Source organism: Lathyrus oleraceus, chromosome 7 (genome assembly GCF_024323335.1).
Source record: "Lathyrus oleraceus cultivar Zhongwan6 chromosome 7, CAAS_Psat_ZW6_1.0, whole genome shotgun sequence".
Classification (NCBI taxonomy): Eukaryota; Viridiplantae; Streptophyta; class Magnoliopsida; order Fabales; family Fabaceae; genus Lathyrus; species Lathyrus oleraceus.
Window position 1 is genome coordinate 101,591,023 of NC_066585.1, and position 22,300 is coordinate 101,613,322.

The 22,300-nt window shown below is 35.8% G+C and overlaps 1 protein-coding gene across 1 annotated transcript; it reads right to left on the reverse strand.

Moving 5' to 3' along the window:
- Positions 1–3,433: 3,433 nt before the first annotated feature.
- Positions 3,434–8,030, reverse strand: LOC127101368 (uncharacterized). Its single transcript, XM_051038756.1, has 3 exons — positions 7,307–8,030; positions 4,345–4,455; positions 3,434–3,994 (listed from the first exon to the last, which is right to left on the reverse strand). Exons 1-3 carry the CDS (start codon positions 7,874–7,876, stop codon positions 3,887–3,889), a joined length of 789 nt encoding a protein of 262 aa, XP_050894713.1. The 5' UTR covers positions 7,877–8,030; the 3' UTR covers positions 3,434–3,886.
- Between the last annotated feature and the right edge of the window lie 14,270 nt (positions 8,031–22,300).

The following is a 22,300-nucleotide window of genomic DNA, read 5'->3' on the forward strand; positions in this document are numbered from 1 at the left end:
AAGCCGCCATGTCTTAAAACTTTTATGCAACATATTCCCTTAATTCAATTGTTATAACTCTAACCCCTTTTAATCCCTTTGACTATCTAGAAAGTATTTGTCCAAAAACACGAATTTGAAATGTTCCTAGTCATTCAGAGTACCATGAGTAGTCATGCAATCTGAGGCACTGGATGACCACCTTTTTGCTGGTCCTCTTAGCATATGGGTGGCGAAGGTAACCTTCTCTTCTTCATGGAGTCGCATGGAAGATTCACTCCATGATATTAAGACACTCATGTGCCGGTAGTGGATTGAAACTTCCTTCAAATTAAGGGGGATTCATCCGATAAAAATCCCAAAAGCTCCAATTTCCTACACTCTGCTGAGAAGGTTAAGTTGAGGATGGCCTTGCATCTGCTGCATCATTTGCAACATTTGTGCCCAACGTCTTTTCTCACCTCTGGCCTCTGCGTCCTCGTAGTCGCTCAACTATGATCATGCATGTCACACATATATAGATATCAAGTTGATTAGGCATATACTAAATATTATGGAAGTTAAGATCACTCCAGCAATACAAACATATGAGGAAGAAAAGAATTGACTATCGATGTCTCATGGATGGGTCGAGAATTGACCTAGTCTGATACAAACTGTAACACCCCCAAATAATGTGCATATGAAATCATAATATTCATAATGTTAAAATATGGTACTAAGTACAACAAAAGTGTCTAGATTTAGTCCAATACATGTACGACACAAGTTCAAGACCATAATACAAATACAAAATAGATTTATGATACCAAGAGACACGAATGACAAAATGCACGACGGAAAAGCACAAAATAGATCACATAGACTTCAAACTCTCTTTAAGTCAACTTGCCTTTGCCTTTGTCTTACATTTCATTACCTGAAATATTAAACATAGGGTGAGACACAACTATCTTAGTGGAGTCCTAACTAAACCATATGTTTTCTCAGTCAAGGGTTCTAATATTATCCTCGTTCTACTAATAATATACTCATGTATCAGATAATTAAAACAAGGAGGGCACAAAGTTGGTCCAGCTCCACACAATATGTGAGTTGTCGATAAAATGTTGATAGACTGTTAACAAATGTTTTAGAAAATAAAATGTTCAAGAGAATACTAGATTCATGATCTATAAAACATGTTAATTTAGAATATAAAATTGTCATATCGTTGTGTGGGTGAGTAATACTTAAATCCATGAGTCACCCTCGGCCTTCCACGTCCCCGTGGTCGCTCAACTATGATCATGCCTGCACATGTTTATAGATATGAAGTTGATCAGGCATATACTAAATATTATGACCTTTAAGATCACTCCCAGAATACAAACATATGAGGAGGAAAATAATTGACTGTTGACGTCTCATGGATGGGTCGAGAATCGACCAAGTCTGATACAAATTGTAACACCCCCAAATAATGTGCATCTGAAATCATAATATTTATAATGTTAAAATGTGGTACTGAGTACAACAAAAGTGTCTAGATGTAATCCAATACATGTACGATACAAGTTCAAAACCATAGTACAAATACAAAATAGATGTATGATACCAAGAGATATGAATGACAAAATGCACGATGGAAAAGCATAAAATAGATCACATAGACTTCAAACTCTCTTCAAGTCAACTTGCATTTGCCTTTGCCTTACACTTCATTACCTGAAATATTAAACATGGGATAAAATACAATTATCTTAGTGGAGTCTTAACTAAATCGTAAGTTTCTTCAGTCAATAAGGTTCTAATATTATCCTTGTTCTACTAATATTATACTCATGTTTCAGATGATTAAAACAAGGAGGGAACAAAGTTGGTCTGGTTCCACACAATATGTGAGTTGTCGATACACTTACTCCTTATGCCATGTAGAACTCAGGAGATGGTTAGCACCACACACATCCACTGCCTACTGGTACTCCTTATTTTCGAGTCTAGTTTTACAAAATTGGAGATGAACTACTAATCATATCCACTAAGGCGGGGTTTTACGGTTCGACCTACCCTTTTTGCATGGATCACTCTCCTAATAACGAACTACATGCACGGCATAATCTAGGAGCCTCAACATTCACTATAATCATTATACTTGATTTCTTCCGGAACCAATATTATCGATACTTGTCAAACTCGAAGTGTCATTACACTTCCATATTTTATTTACCATCGAATTCCAATATGATCTTAGGGTTTTTCACTTCCATTTGATCCATTAGCAAACAACGCACACATCAATGGGATTCTGTATTAAATTTACCCCCTTAATTAACTTAAGTGAATTTCACGCTATTTCAGCTTCTTTACATCGAAGCATATTCACATTTCTCAATCATAAGCAAAAACATGCTCTTATAGATCCATTATCATAGAAACATAGCATTCGTTAAAACAAGTTTACCAACTAAATTCACAAGTAAAGAGGTAAACAAAGGGTTTGAACAATTTTTCAGATGTATAACCGATTACCTAATGGATGTAACAAGTTACATACCACTTCTATCTCATATCTAAGCAATTTTCATGGTGGTAGCCGATTACACAAAATACGTAACCCGTTACAGATCGACATTGACTTGCATTTTTTCCATTTTCACGAGTGGTATTTAGTTAGTGACACACTATAACCGATTACACCCCTCAAAATAATAAAAAGTAACTTATTTTTGTATTGGTAACCGGTTATTGACAACCTATAACCGGTTATCACGGCTTATTTTCATATTTTCACACGTTACTCCAATTCTTATCAATTGCAATTTTATTCTAACCTAATGTTAATGTAAAGACCAGAAAACATATCATAAGAAACATCCAATCTATCATTCACAAGGAATCAAAATCATATGCATGTTTTTTTATAAAATTCAAATCTAATAGTAAATTATAATACAAATATTAGATTAAAAATTATCAAATATGTCAAATGTTATATATGTAAAGTTTACCAGCATGGTCTAACATTATTCATTAAGAAATATAAAAATGTAAGATCTTTAATTTAATGAAATTAAAGGTAGTACAATATCAGTGTAAAAATTTATCAACTTATCATATCATCAACGTAGTTTTAAAATTAAAACGTGATATTATAGGATGCACGTTGTTAATTGGTTGACAGTACAAACAATTATTTTACCCTGTTAATGAATATTTTTTTCTCCCTAATTTAATATGTAAAATTTGAAAGAGTTAAAAAGTACACAAAAATGATAGAAATACACATCCAGATGTAAAAACCTCTGAAGTATTTCCAAACCAAATTCAGATGAGAACAACTGAAATAGTTTAGAAAACAGCCAGAAGAACACTCGAGTCCAGGTATTTTTGAAAAAAAACGGTGTAATCCAATTTAATATTATCTAAACAACAATCTGAGGTACACTTGTCAAGGGTGTGAAAACAACCACCATGACTTCAATCCTATTTTTCATTTGATATAGAAAAACTTGACCCAAATAGAACAATCACTAGTCTGGACCAAAGTGTTCCACACCTATGTATATTCATATGTTTTTGATACAAAGTAAAGATGTGAACTGTGACAAGTTTTGATGATGAGCACCATGTAAACTTGAAATGAAAGTACATGCACAAACACAGAACCAACATCACGTTCCCGAACTTTACCACAAATCAGAGAGTTCAGATCATTCTCCCCTTAGATTGAATTGACTCATTGATTAATTTCTTTTCACCTGTATCCACAGGAACCTTCCGACGGTGCCCTTAGAAAAGTGTAATAATTATTTATGTGATAAAATTATTGTTAATTTGACCTCGTGTGTTGATAGATGATTCAGTGTTCACATCAAAAATCAGAATGTTTCGCTAAGATTCATCACTCTGGAATTTGTACCAAGCTTCAAATTTGGTGGACCTCCTGATTCACCTCATTAATTTGCTTGCTTTCCCATGGGTTACCTGGCTTCACAATTGCAAGAATGAGATCGAGTTGTTTTTGCTGTTGTTCCTATACATAAACGGTCAAATGCCATCAAGACAAGTCAAACTCCATGATAAAAAACGAATATTTTAGAAAAGAAAATGTTCAAGAGAACACTAGATTCATGGTTGCAGAACATGTTCATTCAGAATATAAAATTGTCATATCGTTGTGTGGGTGAGTAATACTGTAAATGAACCAAAATAAATATTCTAAAGAAGTGTTGAATTTCTAAAATTTCTAAACTTTTGCGGACCATGAATGCTACCGCCACACAATAATTTTAACCTTTAAAGCCTAGTAACAAACTAGTGTCATTCGATTTTTTAATTGTGTTTTGTCGTGCAGAGTTTATGTAACATTGGAGAAATGACTACCTGCATTGCTAGTAAAACTTTTTGAATTTCCTCGACCTCCTTCTCCAAAACGTCTGATTGCATGGCTAATACTGTTGCTGCCTTGGAATTCTTCTGTGCGAGAGAAGCCGTCTTCAAGAAATGAACAAATAATTAAATGTTTTTCAGTCTTTTTCAATTCACATTGAAACAGTATATATCAACCTTCAACCAGTTACTCAAAATGTTAAGGAGCACTAGTAAATATTAAGTTAGTGAGCACTAATAAATATTAAGTTAGTGAGCACTAATAAATATTAAGTTAGTGTAAATCTTTTTTTAATCAACAAATACGAATTTCAGTATACGACATCCCCAGAGGACATTACAGTACATGATCTGCATCCTGGAGACTTTTTGCTTCATGCTCCTGCAACCAGATTGTGTTAATTTTTACACAGATTTTCACATTTCAGAATTGTAGTGGCGACTCTCCTGAATGGGGGTAAAACCCTTTGTACCCAGTTCATTTGTTTTCCAACTTCCCTTCTTTTGGGACACTTTCATAACTTCTCCGTTTTTTTTATCAGAATAACATTCATAGGGTTTGAAACCATTGTTTGACCATTCAATCATTTAAACTCTTGTTGACCAAATATTATCTCCTCTGTTTCAGCACAAAAACTCCTGATACATAGTTTTCTTATGTCTTTTTTTCTTTTAAGAAAACTTGGAAGGGTGAAATTTGTATTAATTCAAGAGACACTAATGACCATTTTACAACTGTCCCCGAGGAGATTTGAACCACTACCTTGAGGTTACGAGGCTAAGCTCTTACTAGTGAGCTAGCACCTCATTTCCAGCCAATACCCGCCTTTTCTGTAAAGCCCGTTGCTCTGTTCTATTCAAGTACTATGTTCTGTTCACTGTCTACACACGTCTTCTTTTCAGTATTCTTGCATAGTTGCATATCCCTAGACTCTAGTTATGAGTTCTCACACAGGTTAATTCCCTTCCTATCCTTTGTTCTCTTGCTCAGACTCCTCATTCCTGTTTTTCCTTTTTTTTTCCTGTGTTGAGTTTTTTGTTTATGATTTATTTTTATTATCAGTTAGAATATTTATTTAAATTTGAGTAATCTTTCATTTTTGAGCATTTATATATGTCCTGTAAGTTGTATCTATGATCTTCAATAATGCAGCAGCCTCTATTCCCTAAAGCAGTTTTGTGGTTAGTCATTATGCACCAACTATCCAAGATTGAGAGCCATGCATCAATGCTTCAAGTTCCAATACACTCATATAGGTGTAAGCGATTCATTTAGAGACATAAAATCATCCATTCATGAGCTTCAACCTATAAGCTAGTATGTTTTTGGAAAGTTGGTGCTTGATTACAACCATGGAATTGAATCTGATGATGAACCCATGAATACACACTTGGAATTCTTTATATTTTCTAATTCACCCAAGTGTTTCTGGTTGCAAATTAGTGAAGACAATTTGGGCCATCCCCATTAGGTACCCACAAAAATACTCACAACGGATAGGGTAAAAATCCACAAAAATAGGTACCGGCACAGGCTCGGGTAATTACCCACTTAAATAAGTGGGAATGTGTGCGGGGATGGCACCCTAGTACCCACTCCGCCCCATACCTGCACAATATATACTTATATATTGTAATGTATATTATTATATAAAAATAAATGTCTATCAATTTTTAAAAATACATCAATTTTAAACTACTACATATTTAATATAAGTGGTAATTTATTTCATAATTCAATAATAAATTTTTTTAAAAACTTTTTAATGTTTTTAAAAACTTAAAATAATATGATCTTTTATATTTGATATATTTATTTTTATTAGAAATGCAGGTAACGGATACGGACACTTACATGGGTGCCAATGTTGGTGCCCAAATGGGTATGAGCTCGGGTACGAGAATTTTTTCCAACTGTGGATATGGGGACGGATACTATAGTACCATACCCAAACTTTTCCCATTACCATCCCTATTGTAAATCTAGGTTGTTTAGGTAATTTTGTAATGCATTTTATAAAGTAGGGCTGCCAAAATTGCCCATGAACCTTAATCTTGTTAGCAACCTAACATTGCTAGAATATTTGACATATATTAATAAAACCCTATGACCATACAACACATTTATACTATACTTTCAAAAACACGATTGTCAGTATTATGATTATTTGAACTAGTCCTTTTATTTGTAAATCGGGCAATACATCTATGATCCTTACATTGTTGCTCTATGAATGAAATCACTTATACCGTCCTATTCATCTGGTATTCACTAGGCCTTTTCCATTGGTTAAAGTTCTATTGAATATGTGTTTCATTCTACGGTTAAGAAAATTGGATTTAATTAAAATGTGAATTTAACTATAATTACATGCTAAAATTATATGTTAGGTTCAAAGACTTCAAAATCCTAGCTTAAAGTAACAATCTATTATGAAGAAAAAATCAACTCTACTCAAGAACACTAAACATATAATAATAAAATTTATGACTCTAGATTCACCTTTCTCTTCAAAGATTGAATCAAACATGCACTCATTTCCATGCAAGCTCTGAATTTGACTCAAGAATTCATCTTACACGCGAACAAATCAACAATAGCAATAAGTGGAGTCAACTACATATACATAAATCAAACTACTACATATGTTCGATTAAAAACCCCGTTTCTACTCAACTCATTAATCTCAAGATCCTTCTTAATAGTTCCTCTTACCCTTTTTTGAGATCTTTCTCTACTTCTATAGCTATTTGACTACCCTCCAATTTGTTCTACTTTCCTTACTAAAGAATTCCCAGTTTTACTCTCCATATCCAAACCACCTAAACCTAATTTCCACGATATTTTCTACTATAGGTGTTATCTCAAAGCTGTTTCTAACATTGTCACAAAATTACTACTTTTTTTTTAAATGGCTACAAAATTACTACTAGTTAAACACGAGAGAGTAATTACCTCAGATATAGGTTCCTTCAAATTCTTCCGAGTGAGTTGAAACCTCATCCCCAATTTCTCAAGCTGCCTAGACAAAACCCTAATAACATCGGCAGACCTAGCCAAATCCCCTTCCAATTTCTGAATCCTCGGCAACAGACTCATCTTCGACACCGGAACTCCACTGATCATAATATCCCTCCTTCTCCTAATCAACGCACCAGTCAAAACACCGACCACCAACAACAACATACTCAACGGAGCAACTCTGTTACCAATCGTTTCATACAACTCCTTCTTCCAAAGCGCAATCACGGCGACGCTAACCGACACGATGAGCGAAGAGAGAAGGCACAGGAATTCGAGAAGCGAAAGGAAGGAATCGAAGATGGAATTGACGACGACATGGTTGGGGATAGACGGTTGGGATTGACGGCTAGATGAATCGGCGTGGACGGTGAAGGAAGTAAACCTGGGGGGTGTGGATGGTGATTTGAGGTTGAGGATTGGAGTGGTGAGGTGCAAGGGGCGGAAGGGGGTGGTGAAGAGTGAATGAGTGAAAGGGAGATGAAGGTTATGAGTGAGTAACATTTTTTTTTTGGTTTTAAGTTGAAAGTGTTAGTGTGATTTGAGAAGAAGAAGAAGCAACATTGATTTGATTTGTATCGATATCATCACAATATGATTTTCAGCATTTTTTTTATTACGGATTGAGGCAATTTAGTTTGGATGAATTCATCTCTCACAGATAACACCAAAAACTTTGACGGCATTTTTTAACTTTAATTAACTAACGTATTTAAATTCTTGTAAAAAATTTTTAAGAATGAGTTTTAACCAAACCTTTTACAAAGACAGAGTAAATTTTAGGGCAAAAATGATTTGATCTAAATTATAAGTATTATGAAAAATGATTTGAGTTAAAAATATTAAAAATTGTTAAAATTATGAAAAATTATAAAGTATTATGTTTTAATATAAAGAATTTTACATGATATAAAAAACAATGACAGATTATATGATGAAATCCGTTGAGAATAACAAGTGTGAATAGTGTAAGAAAGTTTCACACGGGTTAGAAATGTGGAGATTTGAGCATTTATAAGTGGAAGAATCTACACACATATCATCTTAAGATTTTGGGTGAATATGTGGTGTGTCTCTCACAAATGTGTATTCCTTATAAAAAAAAGACCACAGTGTTAAAAATGCTTCATTGTGTTGACCCCCGAATAGTCCCAATAAAACATAGAAACCACATGATGAAATAAAATTATGGCAAATCATATGATAAAATAAAATTATACCAGATTATATGATGAAATAAAATCATGGAAGACCATCAATCGTTAGTTGGTCCAAGCGTGATTGGTGTTGCACTTGGTAGGGAGGATCACAATTCAATCTCCAGCAACTACAATCGAGAGGAGGTTGGAATCACTTTATGTTAGAACTGACCCCCGAACTGAATTAATAATGAACAATGCACTTAAACCAAGTACTAAAGGAATATATTTATTAACAAGTCAAATTACGATGTACTAGATAAAATGTTGTTAAAATCGCCAAAATCAACTGCAAATTACAAAACCACATGGCTCATTCATCAACACTGACTAGTTTCCCATTAATAACCACCTCTTAACCAAATGGCTTAGATCTTTGGGAAGTATTATCCTTCACGTCTTGACCATTGCCATGGTCCCTCTTTGAGGTTTTACGAATAACTGATGTGGACCAGTCGTGAGACTTCTTGCTCTATATTTCAAATGGCTGGCGCCTTGGGTCTACAATATTTTCTCGCCCGACTTGGTTTGTTTGTGTCTCCCCAGCAAGTGAAGTCTCATCCTCTCTTGAAGCCATATTTTTCATGTTTCAATCGGGGCCACAATAGGAGTCAGAGAAGGAGACAAAGGAGCATCATTCACCAAGTAGGCATTTTTCCTCTTGAATACGTTTATGAATAGTAAAGGCAAACATAAAGATGATTCACTCTCCTCACAAAAAATATATTTTATCTAGAGAGCAGTAGTCATTTTCATAATCGAACACGTGTTAATATATCACCTTTTCTGTTGTGAGGGCGGTACATCCAAATGGGCTGACTCCCTTTCATAACGTAAACTCTCTCAGAAGGCGACTAAGTCATCTTTCAATGAGTTTTCCTTCTGGTTCAAAGAGTCAGAGGCGAAGATTTATATTTTTGGAGCACGAAAGAAATGGTTTTGGGCTCAGCATTCATGAATCTTGTTTTTACATTTCACCGGCTCCAAATGCGGGGGCTAGAGAGAGAATGACCTTATTTTGGAAGTATGCAAAAATAAGAGTGATCCTCTTGACTCTGAAGGTGACAAAAAGGCAATAAGCGTGGTTGAATTGTGTTGACTTTTTTTTTCTTTTCAAACTCTTAAGTCAGATTCTAAACACAAGGTTGTAGATTCTGATTCAGTCAAAGGTAGGCATTGAATATAATATGAAAGAAAAAAGAATAACACATAGAGTTATCCTGGTTCCTCTCACAACATGAGAGTAATTCACTCCCCTTGTACTTATAAGAGATTTTCACTATAATCACACAAGATTACAATTTGCTCAAGCACATAAGCAACAGAGTTACTTTACTCAAACACACAAGTAAGAGACTTTTATGTTCAAGCATACAAGCAAGAGACTTCATTTGCTCAAACACTAAAGAAATATACTTCTTTTCTCAAGCACACAAGCAAGAGACATCATTTGCTCAAATACTAAAGTAAGATATTTATTTGCTCAAGCACACAAGCAAGAAACTTTCAATGCTCAAACATTTAGTAAGAGACTTCTAACAATCTACCTAGCAGATAAATGATTGTTAAGAAAATAAACTTCAGATATAATCAGAGGTGTATAAAGAATACACAACAAATAGACTCTTTTAAGACTTAGGGGTTTCTAAGATATACAAGGATAAGAAATCCTAACTTACAACTTATTCTTTTATGTTGATAGAGTGACTTCTCTTTTGATGTCAATTGGTATATATTTTTTCAAGTCTTTTAGCTCCTTAAATAGAGAATAAAAAAAGTTGTTGAAGATGTAACACATTGGAGACCTTTGGGAAGCTTCAAAAGAGACATTGGGATGTTTCACCATATTGTTAGGTTAGGGGGCCTTGTTTGAATTTTCTTTTCCTCAAAAGGAATTAGCAGTTGTATCCCAACAGACTCTATGAAGAAAATAGAGCTTGGGTTTTCATGTGACAAAGTATGTTCAGAGATGAATAATGACCTATCAGGGTCACCTTGGTCCTTGCGCTTTAACTGGCTTAGGTTCTGATCATCAGAAGTAGACTTCTTCAAAATCTGGTCTTCAGAGGTTGAATTCTTCAAACTTTGACCTTCAGACGTTGACCTCTTCAGAGTCTGGCCTTCAGTTTCTAATCCATCCGATTTTGGTCTTTAAGATTCTCATTGAATGTTCACAATCAAACTAATACTTGGATTCTATATGAAAATTTAGTCTATGGTCCTGCACACTTGAAAAAATATTAGTATACTCAATTGTTCTTTAAATACTTTGTTATCTTCAAAACCTAATAGACATGGTACAAACCAATTTTGTCTCAACAAACTCTAGCAGGGTCACCAAAATGCAATGCTCCTTAAAGATTTTCCAACTCTCAAGGTAAACGTAAAAGTATTCAATGGATAGTGAAGGAGATCAGTCCTTTCCCCCAACCTCTGTTAGCCAAAGTGTGCATCATGTTGAAGAGATGGAAGAATAACCTCAAGGTCGACACCTTTCCCCGATACTCACACCAATATTCTAACACTTTGACAAAGGCCCAAGCGATCGGGTGCAACTAAGAGGGGGAGATTCTCAAGTGATTCAACACCTCTTCCTCAAAATTGTTGAAGGACAACTTGAATATCAGCCTGGAAAATAGACAGTCATAAAAAGATATGGATTATCAATCAAAGGAGTTACATATCCTTTTGTCGGGGTCGATGTGGGAAACATAACAATCATAAGAAGTTCCCATATTTCTCTAAGCTTCCTCCATTTTCTGAGTAATGCTAAAAAAGGAAATTGTTCCCACTAACTTCGATTCCAGCCAGTGGTATTAAGCAGTGCCAAAAATCATGGCAATACCTTGACGATCCTTTTGAACCGTGACTTTTCAATTGTCACGAAAAAGATAATGTATGTCATGAAAAAGAGAATGGCTCTGAAAGTTGAGGTGATCCCTAACCTCTTTAGTACTTGGTTCCCAACCATTTGCAGATCTAAATGAATTAATAAAGAGACAAGTTCATAGTGTGGAACCTTGTTTTACAAGTAATATGCTTTGAACAAGGAAAATAACTTTTGATGATGACAACTAATGCTTTCTGATGATGGGAATCATATAGAATATAAGCCCAAGCCTCATCTCAAATAAGTTCAAGGAGATGTTTACAAAAGAAAGCATTTGGAAAAGTCTTAAAGTACAAGAAAGCCTTACCTTAAACAATATGAGTGAACACTTTGTAACGCATAAGGGAAATCTCGTAAAAGTGCATGGCTAAATCACACACACACACACACACTAAAACATATTTCCGAGATGATTTTTCTCAGGAAAGTATCTTCAAAAATTTCTTGAAGTTGTGCCAGATGAGTTGGGAGTTGTCAGAATAGCTCTAGGCAAAGTTTTATCTTTTCTAATCGACTAGGACATTAATCTAATCGAATATCTCAATTCAAAATTGATCTCTAAGAGATTAGGACAACATATTAATGATATGCAACGACTAGATATCTTTTATTTCATATTTTGATATGGTAACAGTTACCTTTGAAGTTTCTAATCAACTAGCATTAGAAGATAATCGATTAGCTTGTCTTAAAAAGAATTAAAATCAAATTCCTTTTTGAGTCAACCTCTAACATATAAATAGAGGTTCTTTCCCATATTTCAATCCATCAAGAATCGTATTTTCACACTTCTCACTCTCTTAACTTTTTCTTTTGCTTTCTATCACTAATAATTTAGCTTAAGTGCTTATGCAAGAAAGTTCTTTTGTGAGTGAGGATAAGTTGTAATTATGGAAGGGTAGAATTATAAAATTCACCAAGTGAAATTTGTGCTTATACCTTGGTTGAATATCACATATTTGGGGATTGTTTAGGTTAAAAGCTAAACCCTAAAAAGATTTTGGTTTTGGGATTGTATGATCAAGCCCTTGTTTAGGTTCGAGATCATCCCTTGGTAAAATCTTATAGGTTCTTGGTTAACGCGTGGTAAAACCAAGGTTAGGTTAAATTTTAACCTGATATTAAAAGCTTGGGTAAGGTTAGAGATTAACCTGGTATTAAAATCTCCCAAGTTATTGGTTAGCACGTGTAAAACTAAGGTTTAAGGTTCGTGAACTAAGCATGTGGTAAAAGCTTGTAAATTTTGTTTAGAAGCTTGAAGACTAACCGCACCAAGATTCTCGTGGAGAGAAGACTAATTGTTTCAATCTACTCCATAGAAAGATGAATAACTCTTTCAATCTACCATTTGGAAGATAAGATTCAAACTGCTAAATTCCCAATCTTATTGTTTGGTTGGAAGTCAACTAGTTTTCCTTGTATAAGGGGTTCGTGAGTGTGACCTACTAAAAGCTCTCAATATTTATTGAATACTCTCAAGATCAATTCTTAGGGATAGGAAAAATTTGTTTCTTGACTGAACCTCTATAATTCTTGGTGTTCCTCTTTATCCCTTAACTCTTTATTTTCCATAATTTATATTTTGCAATTTATTTTTCCGCTGCTTAATATTTTACTATTTTCAAAATGGTTTTAAACTCTGGTTCTAATCCGAAAAGTTTTTCAAAATCAAGTTTTTCTTAACCATAAAATTTACCCCCTTCTTGTGTGGGAAGTCATGTGTTTAACACATGGTACATCCTGGTGGGCCTCAACAGGTTTCGGGTCTGCAATATGATAGGCAAGAGAAGATGGGTCACATCAATATCCCTAGTATCGGGACCAGCATAATCATTTGTATTTCTTCCAGGATGGAAACTCAAAGGTTTATTGCCATCTTCGATAGAACCCTCATTAGAATAATAATTGTCATTGAGAGTAATGAGGTTCATAATGGGTTGATTAACTGCTAAAAATCTGACGGTTGAAATTTTTTAGTCTACTATTTCAATATGAGATAAAGTGTAATTTGCATCACTAAATATGTATAGAACATTTCCATGGTTGTCTCCCATATCATCAATGACTAAAACAATGAAGGAAATTATAATAAGAAGTAAACAAGGAGGAAATGGTGCCTGAAAGAGTTTAAGGTTGAGGAAATGATTAAAACACAGGATAGTTCTGAGGGTGCCATGAATTGAGAAAATGCAGAACCCAAAGAAGGAAAAAAGACAGATGGAACAAGAATCAGTGGGGCTTTGGGGAAAGCAATTGGAGTTTGTAGAAGAAGAAAAGGATTACAATTTACGCAAATAGTGGAAATATGGTTAGGAAGGTGAAGTAACATTTATATATTTAGGCGGGACAGGTAAATCATTAGTTCCAAATGAAATAAAAGGGGCGGATGGAAAAAATGTTTAATTTTCCTCAACACTATAACAACACTTGAGTTCACTTGAGAATCCTAGAGGGAAGTGTCACACCCTAGTCTAAATAACTAGCTAGGGTCATATGTAAGAATAATCTTGTGAGACTTTTCAATGATGAGACTAGTGTCGCATCCGCGAAAAACAACCGGCGGAAAAAAACAAAACAAACAGAGCCGCCACCGTGCGTTATTTATCCCAAAAGAGGGAAAGGAAACGCTCGAAGTAAACCTGGAAAAGACATGGTCTCGCGACCAGAGAGAGATGGGATCGGGAGTCGGTTATGCGAAGGGAAGGTATTAGCACCCCTACGCATCCGTCGTACTCGACGGGATCCACGCTCAAAAAGATAGAAGAAAGGTTGCTAAACACTGCTCACAAGAATGCACATTCACACTAGAAACACAGGTGGAATAAGAGGGGAAAGGGCTCGCTAGGATATCGCATCCTATGCCTACGTATCTCATCTGGAATGAGAATCAGAGCTACCGTAGTTCGGCTCACGCACGCCGAAACAAAACACCAACACAGGAAACCGACTGCCAATCGCTGGACTTACGTCAGACTCCACACAAACAGGAAAACATGGAAACCGAATGCCAATCGCTGGACTTACATCAGACTCCGAACCAACAAACACACACAGGAAACCAACTGCCAATCGCTGGACTTACGTCGGACTCCTACACACACAAAGGGTACCGGACGCTGAATCGTCAAAAGCAAATAACAAGGTTGAACAAACAAGCTAACAGGGAGTCTGGTACTCGAGCCTGCTAGCTATCAAGCAAACACACAAAAAAAAGAAAAGGGTGCCCGGAGAGATCTCATACGATCTCCTGCCTACGTACCTCATCTGGTATGAGGATCAGGGCGACGTAGTTCCCCTTAACAAGGAAAGAACTTCTAACCTAACCAGAGACTGGGAAATGACAAACTAGAAGGGAGACTAACTCGAGCCTAATAGTTATCATGCAAATTCACCATGGTCCTAGGTTAAGGTTTCTAGCTAACTTGCACAGGGAGCAAGCCATCCTAAGCAGCACAAGCAAAGCAATACAAACACAAGAGCAAGCATACACACAGTTAGCACACACTATATACAAACAAAGTGGGCTCACACAGGGTTAGGCTTTAGTCAAGGGGTCATGTCAACCTCGATAAACAAGCCACTGTATCAGGGTGATGTTAGCTCTTAATCCTAACATTGAGAGTTAGGGTGAAGCAGATGAAATGGAGATGAGGGGTGTGCCTCATGGCTCTTATCCCTGGTCAGGGAGAGCATTGAATAATAGAAGGTGTGGGAGTTCAGAAAGTAGGAACTCTTCTCCACAAGGATTAGACTCTATAAGATCTTGGGTTTTTACTCACTATGCATCAACACATGTGGTGTGAGCAAGGTGAGTAACACACTGAGTAGCAGGAGATGGACTACACATCTCTTTTGTCTGCCAATTGCCTTATCAAAGGACTTTTCCTGCTTAGCACAAGAATAAACACACAAAGACATCGCCTCTTAAGGAGGGCTTCAGACAGGTGCCTGGCCACATAACAGGCCAGGTCTTCCAGACTACATGAAGAAGAGAGGTTATACCTAATTGGTTAAGCAACCAAGCAAAAGCAAGTTCAAAGTGAACTTAAGCAACTTATGTACCCGTGGAAACATCAAACAAATCAGTTCAACTATACAGACAAACAAACAACATTAATATCAACAGTCAAACCCAATAAGCAAAGACATAAGCCACAAGTCAAACTCAATTGAGTTAACAACCCTACAAAACACACAAGGTTCATAGTCAAAAGTAAACACCAAAGGCTCAAGTGATAGAGCATCAACAACTATAGGAACTTGAATGCCCAACCTGAAAACAAAGCTCAAAGATGAGAGGCAAACCACTAGGTCAAAGCCTAGGGTCAAAGATGAGGAAAAAATTCAAAACAGAAGCTGAAATTTGACATGATGAAACTTCAAACAATTATTGACACATAGCAAAAAGTCTCACATCAATATCATTTACCAAATGCATTTCATGATCAATCTAAGTTCAAGACAATTTTAAAGTCCACATGTGATCAACCAGAAAGATAAATCTCAATTAAATCAGAAATGATTCACAAAAATCTGGAAAAATTCATACATATTCAAGACATCTCATATGATCAGCATGCAAAAATTCAGAACAATTGAGCATCATTTGATAGGGTAAACACATAGCACAAGATGAACATGCAAAGGTGTGACACAAATTGTCACACCTACTTAGAAAATTCACAAACCAGAAACCACAAATGATAAAAATGAAAACTTAACACCAAAATGTCAATCAAAGAGTGTAGTTTCATCATGCAAATTTCCAGAAGCATTGGATTAAATCTCATTATTTCACAAAGGAAAAGGCAAAGCAATGTCAAAATGCATACATGTACAAGAATCCTAGGCAAAATTAAATTCAGGCCAGGCACAACTTTGATTATCATGCTGATAAAAAAACTAGAGGAAAAGAGAAAACCATAGCAAAAATCCCCATGTTTTTTGGATCATTATTTGATTTATTATGATTTTTCTAAGATGCAAATGGAAAATGAAATAAAAATTGAAATGAAAAAAAGAATTAATTGAATTATATTGAATTAAATTTGAATTGGCATTTGGCGCCACTATCCAAAACGCGGCGTTTTACTAAGAGATTGGCTCAGCCAATCAGAACGCGTCATGAAGTACGCATGCAGCCAATAGAGTAAAAACCCTAGGGACCTTTGGCAACGGTTTAGCGAAACCTTTCGCAACGGATAAGCGTGGTCAAAAACAACATGAAAACCGTGGCCTAAACCCCTGATCATCTTCTTCACAAACACGTTTCCAGGAACAGTAAAAGCTTCAAGATCAACATGAACAATTTTTCCAGAGTTGAAAACTAAGCATATGTACATGTAGATCTTACGTCAAGGATCATGAATCAAGTAATCATCAAGCATGTAACATCACAATTCTCATGGATCGAGCAAAATAAATTTCAACAACAAAACTTCAAATCTTCGAAACTCAATGGATATGGCATGGAATCAAGTGAAACAAAGCTCAGAATGCTCACACAAACACGATCTACAAGTTTATCATAATGAAATTGAGAAAAGAGATAATCGATCTAAAACCTCTTGAAGAGCAGCTTTCGAATTGTGTAGTTCCAAGGCCTTTGCAGTGCTCCAATCGTGTTCTAGCAAGCTGGTATGAGTGTATGGATGAAGTCTTGATGTTCAATTGGCTTTGAATCCACGAATTTAAGATTTCACCATTGTTGTTCAAGCTTCATGTATGCTTCCAAACTCCACGAATTCATATGAACCTTGCTTGCAGCTTGCTCTATGATGATCCTAGATGGTGAATTTGGCAAGGAAAATGCAAGTTGCTTTGAAGAATTGTGAGAAAAATTGAGAGAATGTTTGAGAGAAAAAATTTCAGATCTGAAATTTGTGAATTGTGATTAACCTCCCAAATTCTGTTATGATTTAGTATATATATGATGTGCTAATCCACTCTTAATCAAAATTAAGCAAAGTTAAGTTGAAATTAAGTGAAAACAAGGTGTATGGCAAAAATGAGGTGTTTTGACAAAACTTGAAAATTAGCGGTGCATGAAGTAATATGGACGTGAACAGTAGCCAATGCATGATCAAAACAGAGTTATGGATTGATACAAAACTCGTATGTATCAATATATAGAACATTTTTCCTTGCATGGATCGATACATAACTCGTATGGATCGATACATAGCACTTTTTGCCTTGCATGGATCGATACATAACTCGTATGGATCGATACATAGCACTTTTTGCCATGCACATTTGATGATGATTCGATCATATCTCCTCAACCGTTCATCAGAAATTCATGATCCTGGACTTTTTGGAAATGGGAGAGAAAGATCTTCAACTTTCATGTTGGACAAAATTTCATTTGAAGCTTCTTTGATATTGGAAAGTTGAGTTGAAGTTGGTCCAAAATTTGCCATTTTTGGAAACTTTTGATCTGGCTTCAAAACCTTCAAGGTAGATGTTTGACATGATGAATAAGCCCCATTTGAACATGAATGAGATGTTGAAACTTATCTCTCCACCTCCTAGCCCTCAGTTGACTGATCATCAATTCAATAAGACCCTCAGGCATGAATCTCTTAACCTCTCTATCTTCTGAGAAAGACTTAGGAGGATGACTTGCTCATTGTTTCCACATGATATGCAAAGATGTAATGCCTAATGCCCTACAAAATGAGATGCAATATGTTAAGCTAGTCCCAAGAGAGGAGGGCAAATTTTGAGGTGTTACAACTAGCATTTATGTGTTTGTTTCTCAGATCACTCACGTCGTCTCCAAGATCGTTTCCACTTCTCCAAGCAATGGACAAGAGACGGTAAACCTGACTCATTTTTATCTAAGACTTCCCATTGTTGCATCATAGCAAGTCTTGGGGGGAATTTTTCCAGGTCGGCCACTTGACCAAAAAGTGAAGGCACAATAATCAGTCCAAGTCACTCCACCAAAGCATTGAATGTGCAATGTAACCCTACTCCAAATCTCCATACCAGATCCACATCATGGGTAATACCTATCATTAGATGTCATTGGAAGACCTCTCACATTCCATGCCAAAATGACAGAGAATGTCCATAATCTCCCTTCATATAAAGTTATCCCACGCGAGACTCGAGGTTTTCTCTCTATAATTCATAACTCAATTTACTCCTCATTCTCTTACTAATTTGGGTGTTGAAGTGCTAACCTTGTTGATCCACCCATGCGCCATTGTACCAAAGATCAACCTCATCCTATCAAGACTCTAATCCATCATTTTATCAAGCATTTCTAATTCTCTAGAGGAACACAAGGTATGGTGACAGCCAAAATGACCAGATCAACGACTTCCATGCAATCACTTTCACAAATAAGGTTGTTGTAGCTTTTGTTATAACAAAGAGCAAGGCCCGTCAGAATGGAATCTAACTCTACCAATAACATGTCACCTCCAAATTTATAATAATGGAAACCAACTATCTATTTACCATGTATGTTAGAAACAATTCCACTAGCACCTAAACACAAAAAACCTTCCAAAAAATAACTACCATTAACCGTAAATTTAAGAGTGCCTTCAAAAGCACGACTCTAATGATTCAAGAGACACAATGATTATAAATTCACCCCAGGGTGGGTATAATAAGTAAGACACCCTTCACGAAAAGAGATGATCATCTTCACAGCCTTATGGATACGCTATTTTCGATCCTCAAAGATCCAACATCAAGTGGTTCATAAACTTGTAACAAACAAAATTATTGAGGCACCACACGATATCTCATAAAGCCAAAGTTTAACATGAGTAAGAGAGAAAAAAATAATGTAACACCTAATATCTAAAGGAAGTCAAAGTTCTCTTGAATGAGGGCACTCACATGAAAAATGGAGAATATATTTCATGGGTAAATAACAACGAGTGCAAATTGGGGGAGGCTACCATGTTCCAATGATATCAACCACCATTATCTTAGAGAGAATTGTGGAAACCAATTCATATAAAGTGTTATAATTTTTTTAGGGCTTTCAGATGTGATAACCATTAGTTACCACTTGAGCAAGTATATACACCTTTTTTTGGCATGCTTCCAAGTCCATGTGTCTTGAAGCTTTACGTCTAAGGTATTCGTTGTTGGGAATTGTTGGATGTAGTCAATATTGTCAGACAATATCATAGTGGAAAGACTTTGTAGGTCTTATACATCCCCGTGTAACATATCCTTCAAACACATATTGATGATGTTAACAAATAGAGCTTAGTAACAAAGAAGATCGAATATAGTCTAGTCAATATACCAACCTAATGAATCTCATGATTCAACTCAAAAATTGTATAATTTACCAAAAGTATTAATGACGTGTTGTTGTAAAAGATGTCTCTAAGTAATCGCTTCCTACTATACTCAAGAGTTTTCATTTCAAGAAGATAATTTTTTGGACACTTTATCAAGGATGTCATTATAAAACATTATTGTAAACTTAACCCTTGATGAGAGGGAAGTCAAGGTAGTAGCCTAGATACACTACAAAATTGATAGTTGAAATGTTATTTATCTCACATTTTTGTTCCTATGAACTGTTATAATTAATTTATTTTTAGAAATTGGTAGACAAAGTATGTTAGAGGTTATTTTAGTATTTTTACTTAAGTATCACTTGTATTTAAGCAAGTGAGTGGTGTGATCATTATCATTCCTTTTGTAGTATGTGTAGTGTGTGTGTGTGTGTGTGTGCAAGCATTTATAACCGTTTTAGAGTAGGGGAAGTTTGTTATTGTTCTCTCTTCTCTCTCTTTGTTCCATTGTTCATCTTTATCACCTTGTGCACCAACAATTGGTATCTAGAGCTCCGATTTAGATCCACAGGGAAACACCACGGGAAACACGAATGAAACGGTGACGCATTGTGTGATTGATTTATGTTTGGAGAGTTCGTGTTGAATTTCTGATCAGAATCATATCAGAATCACATATCTTGATTATGAGGGATTGGAAAACATTGTGTCTATGTGAGATCTGAGTGTATTGCACAAGGTTGGAGATGAAAGGAAACGGTAATCTGAGTACCAAGCTTCTAGTGTTCGATTGTAAGAACTAGAATCGTTGGATGATTCAGATATGTGTGTTGCTTGGAGCTCAAGATGTTCTTGATCTTGTCAAGGACAGTTACACTGCACTTCCAGAAAATACAACGGATGCGCAGAGAAATGCTCAGTGTGATATAAGGAAGAAGGATCAAAAGATGTTGTTCTACATCCATCAGTGTGTGGATGTGAACATGTTTGAGAAAATTGATTATTCGACGATGGTGAAAGTTGCGTGGGAAATACTGGTGCGGTGCTACGGCGGTGATGCATCAGTGAAGAAGGTGAAACTTCAGTCTCTACGTAAGTAGTATGAGAATCTCAACATGCAGAACAATGAGAAGGTACCTGACTACATCTTCAGAGTGATTCTTGCAAATGAGATGAAGTCGTGTTGAGAAACTCTCTCTGAAGAAATTATCATTGAGAAGGTACTTTCTTACTCCTCAGTTTGATTACATCATTGTAGCAATTTAAAATTCTAAGGATCTGAGCACCATGAGAATAGAAGAGTTGCAAAGAAGTCTAGAGGTGCAAGAGTTGTGTCTGAGTGAAAAAACCTCTGAGAGAGAGGTAAAGCAAGCTCTGAAAACTTCTTTTGTTAAGAAAGACCAGAAGAAGTCTTAGTCAAAAGCCAAGAAAATACATGGTTGGTCTCAGAAGTTAGAAGCCTCGGCTTCTAGGAGTCATAAGGGAAAGGAGAAGTATGACAAGAGAAAAGTTATATGTTATTGTTGTAAGAAGTTGGGCCACTTCGTTGCAGATTGTTGGTCAAATAAGGAGAGGAAATTAGAAAAAGCGAATATGGCCAGAAGTTCTGATGATGAACATGTGCTATTAATGGCTTCTGATTCTGATAGTACGTCTCTAGAAAACTGGTGGTATATGGACACTGGTTGTTCAAAACATCTTACTGAAATAAGAAATTGTTGGTTGATTTTGACTCTGGGAAGAGGACCAAGATCAGATATGATGATGATAAGTATCTAAATGTTGAAGGAATGAGGAATGTTATATTGATTCTGAATAATGGAAAATATGTGTTAATTTAGAACGTCTAGTATGTTCCTGGCATGAAGAGAAATTTGATGAGTGTAGGTCAATTAATTGAAAAGGGATTCTCAGTTACCATGAAGGACAATCTTTTAAAGTTGTATGATTGTAATCAAAAGCTAATTATGGAGTCAGAACAGGGAAGGAATAGAAAATTCAAGGTGAATGTTAAACCTACAGACTCTGAATGCCTTAGCGCAACAAGTGTTGTGAAGGAAAGTGAGTTGTGGCACAAAAGATTTGGTCATTTGAACTTTAGAAGCTTAGGGCATCTATATTCAAAGAAACTGGTACATGGAATTCCTGTAATTAAGAGACCAGAAAAGTCATACAATATGTGCATGAGGGGGAAGCAACCAAGACTTCCATTTGTATCAAAAGTAGCTCCAAGAGCAAAGCATGCTCTGGGTGTGGTGCATTATGATGTGTATGGACCATTTCTAGAACCTTCACTAGGAGGGAATAAATACTTTGTGTCATTTGTGGATGAGTTCACAAGGATGATGTGGGTATCCCTTATAAAGTTCAAATACGAGGTATTTTCTGAATTTAAGAAATTCAGAGTCAATGTTGAGAAATAGAATGGTCAGACTCTGAAGATTCTCATAACTGATGTTGGAGGTGGGTATAACTCTACAGAGTTCAAGAAGTCATGTGAAGAGAATAGATTTGATCATGAAGTGACTGCTCCATATACTCCTCAACACATTGGTCTTATTGA

What these genes read in the sequence shown, in the direction of transcription:
- LOC127101368 (XM_051038756.1), bottom strand. Translation starts at nt 7,876, where the DNA reads ATGTTACTCACTCATAACCTTCATCTCCCTTTCACTCATTCACTCTTC. An exon ending in TGAAGGAACCTATATCTGAG is followed by an intron (nt 4,456 to 7,306) that starts GTAATTACTCTC and finishes CATTTCTTGAAG; the next exon opens with ACGGCTTCTCTCGCACAGAA. An exon ending in AAGTTTTACTAGCAATGCAG is followed by an intron (nt 3,995 to 4,344) that starts GTAGTCATTTCT and finishes GTTTATGTATAG; the next exon opens with GAACAACAGCAAAAACAACT.